This window comes from Zeus faber (assembly GCF_960531495.2).
Source record: "Zeus faber genome assembly, chromosome: 1".
NCBI classification, from domain to species: domain Eukaryota; kingdom Metazoa; phylum Chordata; class Actinopteri; order Zeiformes; family Zeidae; genus Zeus; species Zeus faber.
The window spans coordinates 35836465-35846179 of NC_137193.1; the positions used below are offsets into that span (position 1 = coordinate 35836465).

General features: G+C 46.2%; 1 protein-coding gene across 1 annotated transcript; it reads right to left on the bottom strand.

The window, feature by feature from the left end:
- Positions 1-5645: 5645 nt before the first annotated feature.
- Positions 5646-7095, bottom strand: ier5 (immediate early response 5). Its single transcript, XM_080014797.1, has one exon. It carries the CDS (start codon positions 6892-6894, stop codon positions 5980-5982), a length of 915 nt encoding a protein of 304 aa, XP_079870923.1. The 5' UTR covers positions 6895-7095; the 3' UTR covers positions 5646-5979.
- Between the last annotated feature and the right edge of the window lie 2620 nt (positions 7096-9715).

The following is a 9715-nucleotide window of genomic DNA, read 5'->3' on the forward strand; positions in this document are numbered from 1 at the left end:
GGGCCGTGCCCAGTATGACCGACCACTCTACGTCCGCTCCCAAAATATCTAGAAAGCTAAAATGGTGAGGATCAGAAACAAACTCCACAATTCAGTACGACACTGTAGCGTGTTTTCACATGTTTTCAGCGATTAGATGGTGTTTATTTTTTATGAGTGATTGATTATAAATGTTTTGGCGAATCAATTCACACGGATGCACAATAACGTTAAATATACGTTCCTCCAGTTTGTTGCAACATGAACGCACATTAAAGAGAAACATTCCCGGTAACTGCAAAATCCGCGTGGGGGGAGACGCTCGAGCGTCTTTCCTCCAGCGTTTGAGTGTACAAAGGAGAGTGCGTCTACGACGAGAATGTCCAGTAATTCCACCGATGTGGCAATAAAGCCGATCATCACCGACGGAATATCCTTTCGTGCAGAGGTTCCCAAACACCAGCTGGGCAACCGGTCCGTGAAAACACGTGCAAGATTTTTTCAGGAGCAGGAAAAAGAGTGAATCAAATACGTATGGATTTTTTTAAGTAGCTTTGTTTGGAGAAAAGAGGCCTCTGATTGATCGGAGCTGTGGAACCGTCCGTAGCGTTTTTTAATATAAAAAAATAATATAACATACAATCCGAATGGAATTATCGAGGAATATCTGCAGCCCTATTTAAACAAGTTCAAAAACACAAAAGGAAAACGGTCTGGATCACATTTCCATTTGCTTTATATATTAAACCTTTATTTCACCATGTGTTTCATCTATTTTATCACATATCACTGACCACACAAGATAAAAACAAGATAAGAGATGGAAGAGTGAACCAGGAGGTGAAAGTTGATCTGCTTCTTTCCAGTTTCAACACAAACTGCTGCAGTCCAGACTCTAGACTTGAGCAATTGATTTGGGCGGCCCTCTCATTGCTTCATTTCAGACCAATTGATCAGGTCTGAGCTATAATAATCACACATGAAATACATTTTTTAAATCGTCGTCTAGGAATTTGTATGATGAATTATCCTTTGTGCAATGATCAGCTGCTGCTTATTGCGCCCTGCAGGTGCAGTTTCACGGAGCGGACACCAGATGGCAGCATCCATCCGCAGTACAGACAGTTTATTTCACGTTGGATTTAACATGAAAGTTGCCACCTCAAAATGTATTTAATTCTATTTGAAAACGTAATGTGATATAAATCAGGTCAAAAGGGAGCGGTGATACCTCCCCACCGACCATTTTCCGTCTGGCTGGTTTCTACTTCCTGTTCACACGTTTACTGACCGTAAACACGTCATCAGTCTGATCACAAGACTGAACAGGAAACCACGCGGAGAGGGCGGAGCCTCGGGAGGACACGCCCCATTCGCGCTTTCGTAGCATGGAAACAATGTGAGGAGGGGGAAAAAAAAACGAAAATGATGCAATAAAGTCACATCGTAAACCAAGAGTGAGGTAAGCATAAACCAAAGCAGAAAAAAAATGTAAACATTGTTCTCTCCCTGCATAGAGTGTGTTGGAACCCTTCTCCCAGACTGGAACCAGGAAGCGTGTGAGCTAAACAAACCGGTAAACCCAGTAGTACCACTTCCTGTTAGTGTCGTTCCAGTACACAGTCTCAGTGCGTGTGCGTGTGGGCCGGGCCGGGCCGTGGTGAGAACAATTTCCCGAGTAATGCATCCCCACTCCGCGGAGGGGGAGGGGAGGGGAGGGGTGCCCGGGCGAACCCTTCATATCTCAGTAGCGCACTGGGAAGGAGATAACATTTTTATCTGTAAGGATTTTTATTTATTTTAAATATTCGATTTTTATTCTAGGAAGCTCATTTGTATCCACATTTTTTATTATTATTATTATTATTATTATTATTATTATTATACTGTGTATGCATTTATCACCGAAACATTTTCTGTTGTAATTTGACTATTTTAATTTCTTTCTTTCTTTCTCTGTCGCAATGTAGCTGAATGTTATTCTCCCTTGTAAGTCGCTTTGGATAAAAGCGTCTGCTAAATGACTAAATGTAAATGTAAATGTAAATGTTCTTTGTTTTCCATTTGCTTTGCCAAAATAAACAGTCTAATTCAAAGGAATTAGACCGTTTCAGGGAGTGGACAGAGGGGGGTATTCCGCAGCTCATACCAGATGCGATCGCTGTCGCTTGTGGGCATTCCTGTTCAACTCATCACTTCATGGGCACATGGCTGCATTTATTTATTTAGATGTTGTTTGAATATATTTATTTTTAAGTGACACGGTTATTTTTTATATGTATGTATATTTGTTTATAAAATATAATATAACATAATATTTTAATAGATGCAAGATTATCCATAACTCCTGTTCCTCTCTAATGATAAAAAAAAAATGCAATATCAAAACATTGCAACCCTCTGTCTCTCTTTGAGGATGTATGTGAATGTGTTAATGAACATACATTAGTCTAATATATATATATATATATATATATGAGAGAGAGAGCGAAAGAGAGAGTTATATATAGTTATAAATAGTCATAGAAACGTAGATACCACGTTTCCGATTTGTCTGCGTGGTCGCCATATTGGGGTTGTAGTTCGAGTATAGTCACGTTCGCCTTTTACTTCTGGCGATTGTATTTAAAATCATAAAAGTGCTGTTCATTTGTGAAGATGGTATTGCTGAACAGAACATGTAAGTATTGTAAACTTTTGTTTGTCACAGAACTTATTTTCTGCAATAATCAAAAATCCAATGGATTTTTTTTTTTTTTTTTTACATTTAATTTCATTGGCTCTTGGTCGTGAGAACCAGGGCGATGCTAACTTCCGGGTTGGCCTACAACAGTACGTCATCCCTGCAGCTCGCTATCCCCCTCGGGTGCGTCCTGCTTGTCGTGATGACGTCATGTTTTCACTGTCTCACTGCTCCACTCCAACCAGAGAGACAGACAGGCAAAAACTGTTCTTTAATATTTAAATAAACTCCATTCATATCTGCTGTATAGCGAAGAGAGACAGACATCCACTGCCTGTCTCACTGTCTGTCTCTCAATTCAAAACATAAGCACGTTTATGTTGCCAAAGCAAATGGAAAACAAAGAAAGATATAGTGTCAAATTAAAACAGCAAACTGTAAATATTGCAGTGAGATATAAATATAAACACAATTTTGGTCGTTTCCTGGAATAAAAAAATAACATTTTAAACATGACTGTTATTGCTGTCTCACTGCTTGTCTCACTCTGTCCGGCAGCAGTTAATGTAGATTGGAGTGACACACACACACACACACACACACACACACACACACGCAGAACAACAGTATTATTATATAGTATTATATTATATTATTATATTATATTATATAGTGTATATATATAATATATCTGTATATATTATTATGCTAAATATTTGTGTTTCGATTGTATTTTTTTTCATATTCATTGTAATATATTTAAACAGGTTCATACCCACAACCGTCTGGAAGCGGGTATGAACCTGTCCGGAGTCACTGTATGTCAGCTTCCCACTCTGCTGATGCCCTTGAGCAAGGCAGGGGCAGAAACAGAGAGAACAGGAAGGACAACACAGTGACTTTGCAGTTTTATGAAACACACACACATTTATGCACACACACCCAGCGTGGTGGCAGGCTCCCCTCCCCCTCCCAGACTGCACACACACACAGACACACACACACACACGGCGGAGGGCACTAGGGCAAACTGTGTATGTGTGTGTTTGGTTGTCGTCATGTCGACCGGGTGAGGGTGTGTCTGTGTGTGTTCCTGCTTGTTGTGTTGCCATGGTAACAAGGGAAACGTCTGCTGCTCCCATAATTCCACTGGGCTGATGATGTAAACATCTGGAGGGAAACCACAGAGAGGGAGAGAGAGAGAGCGAGGGAGTTCCATTGAGGTGTAAACTCACCGACCCCTGGTCTTGGAATGCGAGTGCAGCAATGCATCATGGGAGCAGACAGCCGCCCCCACACCTGCACGCTGACCTTTCATTCACAAGATTCATGTTGTTTTATCCTTATTTGTGTTTCTATTTATTTTTTTGTCGTCACTGCATTTTCTGTCGTGCTATAAATACATTAAGAAAATGTCACGTAATCCAATGAAGCAGGCAAACAGAAAAACAGACAGCGTGTGCATTGTATTTAATGCAGAGTGTGTGTGTGTGCGCGCGCCCCTCCCCCATCACTTTCCCAGGATAAACAAAGACTCCAGTCTGTCTGCCCCCCCCCCATCAGAGCGACAGAGGGACAAAGAGAGAGAGGGGGAGGGCTACGCTGTCCCTTCATGAGAAAGAAAGAAGAAATGTTCCCATAAGGCGATGAGAGGGGGAAGGAGAGGAGAGTTTTCTCTCTCCATTGAGAGGAAGTGAGACATGAGGTTCAGTTGTTTTCATGTCGGTCACAGGGAGACATGTCCTGACATGCTGTCTACCTGACTGTCTCTCCGTCTGTCTTTCTGACCGTCGGAGTAACTGTCTCTCTGGGACCGAACAACATTCTTCCTCTGGGTGTGTCTGTAAGGCAGGCAGAAGTGAAGGCTGCAGGCAGGAAATGGAGGCTGCAGGCAGGTGGGGTCATGTGATGCTGAGGGTCATGTGACAGGACTACAGGGGCAGATCCACAAGACCCTGTAGCGGGCCCCACATTCCGTGCTGGGGGGGGGGTTGGGAATGTGGACACTGCGTGTGTGTGTAAGGAAGTGTTTCTGACGAACTCCTGAATATCCTGGAGGTTGTTCTGGAGATTCTCAGTACAACCATAGTGGAGTACTCACAAACTACCACTGTTATACATCCAGTACACAGTAATACTCCTATATTGGCACTGCTGTAATCCTCCCATTAACCCATTGTGCGGGACTGACCCACATTCCCAGCATGCTTTGCATCTGGGGGCAGGCACCAGTGGGTGTGGCCACCTGGAGGAATGTGGGCAGGGCAACTGGCCTGTCCAGACTAAACACTACACAGCCACCATGTTGGGTCCTACTGCTATTTAGTGACCTGAAACCAAACTGGCCCCATGGCCCAAACGGTGTACTATGCACTACACCTTGTACTTTAGTATGAGTAGGAATAACTATGGTCTCATGATGTTGCCATGACAACACTGCATGTTACTGGTATCTTGTTCTCACAATGCATTGTGGGATAAGCTCAACCGTGCCCTGTTCACATCCAATAATGGATACACTATATGATTCTGGTACTTTGTATATACTATCTAAGCATACTAAGGTCTGCCTGTACTACCCACACATATAGTATGCAGTGACTCTAGCTGACCAGCGGGCTCCACTTCCTGTCCAGTGATTCATAAAACCAGCGTTACTCAGACTGCTGCCTTGCCCTGGCGCACAGCGGATTTCAAACCAGACTAACAGCATGCTCACACCACACAAACCTCAGGAAGAAATAAATGTCAGACAGTTCTCAACTTGAGGCCCTGGGAACCACAGGGGTCCTTCTAGGGGGCCCCCAGTAAAATGATTCCTAGTTGAACATTTTGTCAGTTGGTTGATCAGATGGATCAACCCGAGGCTAATGGATGTGGAACAGGTTCAGAACCAGCACTAATCAGATCCATTAAACTGCAGTTTATGCTCTACACCACTAAGCGCCTGTGGCGACAGTGAAGGAACAGCAGCAGAAGTTGATTTTTGTACAAAAACGGTTTATTTTGTCGCACAACACGTAGTCATGAACAAACAGTAAAAACACTATGTACAGAGTCTGTCCCTTGTGACGCCAGCAAACATTCCGTCCCGCTGAGGTCACCAGGCCTCGTCCCGGCCCAGGCCCCGGCTCAGTCCTGGACCCGCGCAGCACCACCCGGCGGCGGGGTGTCCCGCCAGCCTCACCACGGGACTTCCGGGGAGTCTCCCTACCGGGGCCATGTGCTCCCCGCGCCGACTCCGCAGTGTTCCCCGGCACCGCGGCCTCCTTCCCGGATCCTCGGACCAGAGTCCTGGTCTTGGAAGGTCCTGAGTCTTAGAAGGCCACTATGGCGGTGGTCCAGGTGCTTAGGCTTTTCAGCATCTGCTCGCAGCAGACAGGACCCGGATCCTCCGGTTCCGCCTCGCTCTGAGCGGAGTCTTTACTAAGAAGTCCGGAGAAACTCGACCCGAATATCGTGATTAAGCTGGTGACGTTCCCGGTGTCCATGTCCTCGGCCCCGTCCTTCGTCTCCGCGGGACCGGAGCAGCACGAGCCGTTCACTTTTGTCCTCTTGGCTACTCCGTCCTCCGCGCCCTCCGCGCCCTCTGCGCTGCGCTTCCTGCTGCTGCACCGCGGATCCTCCTTCGCCGCCTCCGCGGTGCAGGCGGCGGGAGCCTCAGGTTCCACGCCGGATTCAACCAGCGAGAAAACCCCGTTCTCGTCCAGAGAAAGCAGGGTGCGCCTGTCCGCGCTCTGCGGGGCCTCGGACTCCGGGTGTCCCGCATCCTCCGCTGCCGGCCGCGCGCTACACAACGCGTCGCTGCCGCCGAGCTGCGGCGCCGCGGGCGCGCTCGGCTCCGTCGCGGCCCGCTCGTCGCTCTCTGTCCTGTCGCTCCCCACGTCGGTGGCGCGGCTATCTGGTCTTCCGGGAAACTGCTTGTCTTTACCCGGATCGGCGCACCCCCCGTCGACGATCCAGTGCGCGGCGGCATGCGCGCTGTAGTACTCGCTGAGGTAGACCTGTCGCGCGCTGCGCAGCACCAGGGACACCAGCAGGTTTTTGTGCAGCTTGATGCCGCCGCGCTGCACCCGAGAGCGGTAGATCTTCCCTAGGGAGAGGCTCATGACACGGTGCGCCTCCGCCTGCTGCTCCATGATACGGTGCGCCTCCGCCTGGCGCTCCACCGTGACGAGGTGCGCCTCCGCCTGCCGCTCCATGACGCGGTGCGCCTCCGCCTGCTGCTCCATGCCGCTCCGCGTCCGAGAACCCCAGGGAGATCACACACCGAAGCAGAAAGTAATCCACAGTGTGGGTTTCTTTCTCAGATCCTGCTTGTTTGTTTGTTTGTTTGTTTTATTAATCAGTGGGTTCCTGATAAGCGGCTGGAACGCGGCCAGCTTTGCGCTTTGTTATGGCGGTGTTGGCCCTCGCGTGGCTTCCCAGCGGTAAGCGGCGGACTGGAATGAGAGCTGTGCTATTTTTAACATAGCTTTATAGTGTGACGTGCCGGCTCCGCCAGCCAATCACAGTCCCGGTTGCTCCTCGAAGTCACTATGAATGACGCCCCGCCATTTCCACATGGACCAATCAGAGCGAGCCACAGGGACATGTCACTTTTAAACGGAGAGAAAGAAGAACACACACGCACGCTTCTATACGCGCGCGCGCACACACGCACACACACATACACACGTACACACACTCTTTCGAGCTCCCTCTTTCTCTCGCTCTCTCTTTCAAATAAGAAATAAGACAATAAAATCAAAGGTTGTTTGTCTGTATTTTTCACTATTCTTTTATATTTTTATCTCAATTCTCTTTAAATTGTTATGTTTATGTTTTTGTTTGGTTTTACCATGTTGTTTTTTTTATCATATGGGGTTTTTTAAATCATATTTAAACAAACTACTACGCTTCTTGCTCGACCCCGTAAATGTACTGTTCCTTTTAAGCGTGACGTGGGTTGTATTTTGATGGCCCACTTCCGGGCTGATGTAATGTTTGGCTGTTTTTAACCAGGTCACGTGGTGCGTTGTGGCTGCTGAATGAAACCAACAGTGTGTGTGTGTGTGTGTGTGTGTGTGTGTGTGTGTGTGTGTGTGTGTGTGTGTGTGAGTGTGTGCGCGCGCGTACGCGCGCTGGGGGAGGGTGATGTCGCCATGTGCTGTTTCGTAACTGTCTAAATGGAAAACTGTTCAAGCCCATTAATCCTGAATTATTTTTTCTTTTATTTGGTGATTGCAGATTATTTCTCTGGTTGTGTTTATGTACGTGAAGGATTTATAAAAATATATGTAATGTTGTTTGTGTTGTCAACACTCACCTCTGTGGAGGTTCTCTTCAAGGTCAGGTGTTCAACACACATAAGCAGGAACAACAGATACTACCACTGTATATTTTTGTAGTATAACTATGCATATATTGTACATGTAACAAGATGTTGTTCACATAGTTTGCTCCTTTATAGACTGACAGTGGAGACATCTGGAGAATGAAGGTTTAAGTTTTCTTTTGGTTCTCCAGGTCTGGACCAGGCCCTGGTTCTAACTCTCTAAAATGACTGAGTCATTTCTGCTCTCCCTCATCCACTGTGTGTAGACATGAAACTATCACTTCATAAAATACTCAGTGCTACGGACTTTGTGGAACCTGTTCAGAACTTCTGCAGGTGGTGCAGCTCCACCCTGAGTGAGTTGAGCAACACATTGGATGCATTGATGGGTCATCATTGCCTGGTAAATTGAAAAAGTGAATGTCACCTTCTCTAAACAGAGTAGTCCTGTGTGAAAAAGGAATTTTTGAGGAATCCCAGTATACTGAGGTTGAGGTGACCTGGTTTGAGGTTTGAGACGTTGCAGGTAGGGCTGTGAAAGCAGGAGAAGATGGAACCTGGGGGAAGTGGTTGAACACAGTGACAGCCAGTTCTAGAGCCAATGCCTTGCTTAGGGACATCAACGGGGACTGTCTTTTAATGTGGGAGAAAACCGCAGCAGCAAGAGGAAACCCACGTGAACCCGCAGTTCCTAATATCAGATATTTACAGACGATCTGATCTGATCCTGGATCACAGTGAAGCCCCAGTGTCCCCAGCAGCAGCTCTATCCCAGGAACACCCAGACCTCTGTGTAAAGTCTGTTGGTGAAACTCAGCTCAAATAATTCCTCATTTGTGTCTTTACGAACAGGAAGTGCTGTTTAGGTCCCACACAGGACAGAGAGAAAACGTTGGGACAAAGCAACAGTAATTAAGGTCCACCATAACTTGTTTTATTTAATAGCAAGGACATCAAACACATTCATAAAATCTGAAGAGATATATTTACATTTACATTTGTCATTAATATATATTGATCAGATTCTTTTGTCCAGGCAGATTTACATGAAAGGCTAGGAACAATCAAGCACACATCGACTAAGGAGTTACCTGGAATTGAAGTGCCTGAGCACCTGTTTCTATATATAATATATATAATGTTAGTGCAATATGATAAGTAACAACTTAAAAACAAATTAAGTTGACATTAACAAATACAGAAACAGTCAATCCTAGCTCAGATAGGATCAGATATGAAGGTATTCAGGTGTTTCTTGAAGGTTGTGAGTGTCTCTGCAGACCATAACAAGCTGGGTAACTTGTTCCTCCATTGGGGCACCATGCATGAGAAGAGCCTGGATTGAGAACTCATTCTATACAGTGGAGGCACCACCACCTGCTTATTTGTGGACCTCAGAAAGCGTGTTGGGGTGTGTGGCCTGATAAGTGATGCAGTGTATGTGGGTGCAGATCCAGTGACTGCCCTGTAGGCCAGCATCTAGGATTTGAATTTGATGTGGGCAGCTACAGGAAGCCAGTGGAGAGAGATGAAGAGAGGCGTGACATGTGCACGCTTTGGCTTATTGAAAACCAGGCGCACTGTTGCATTCTGAATAATCTGCTGGTAGATCAGCCGGTAATGCGTTGCAGTCGTCTAGTCGTAAGATGACAAGCACCTGGACAAGGAGTGCTTGTCCAGCAGTGCTCCGACAGATACCGTCTGATCTCCCTGATGTTGTACAGTATGAATCTGCA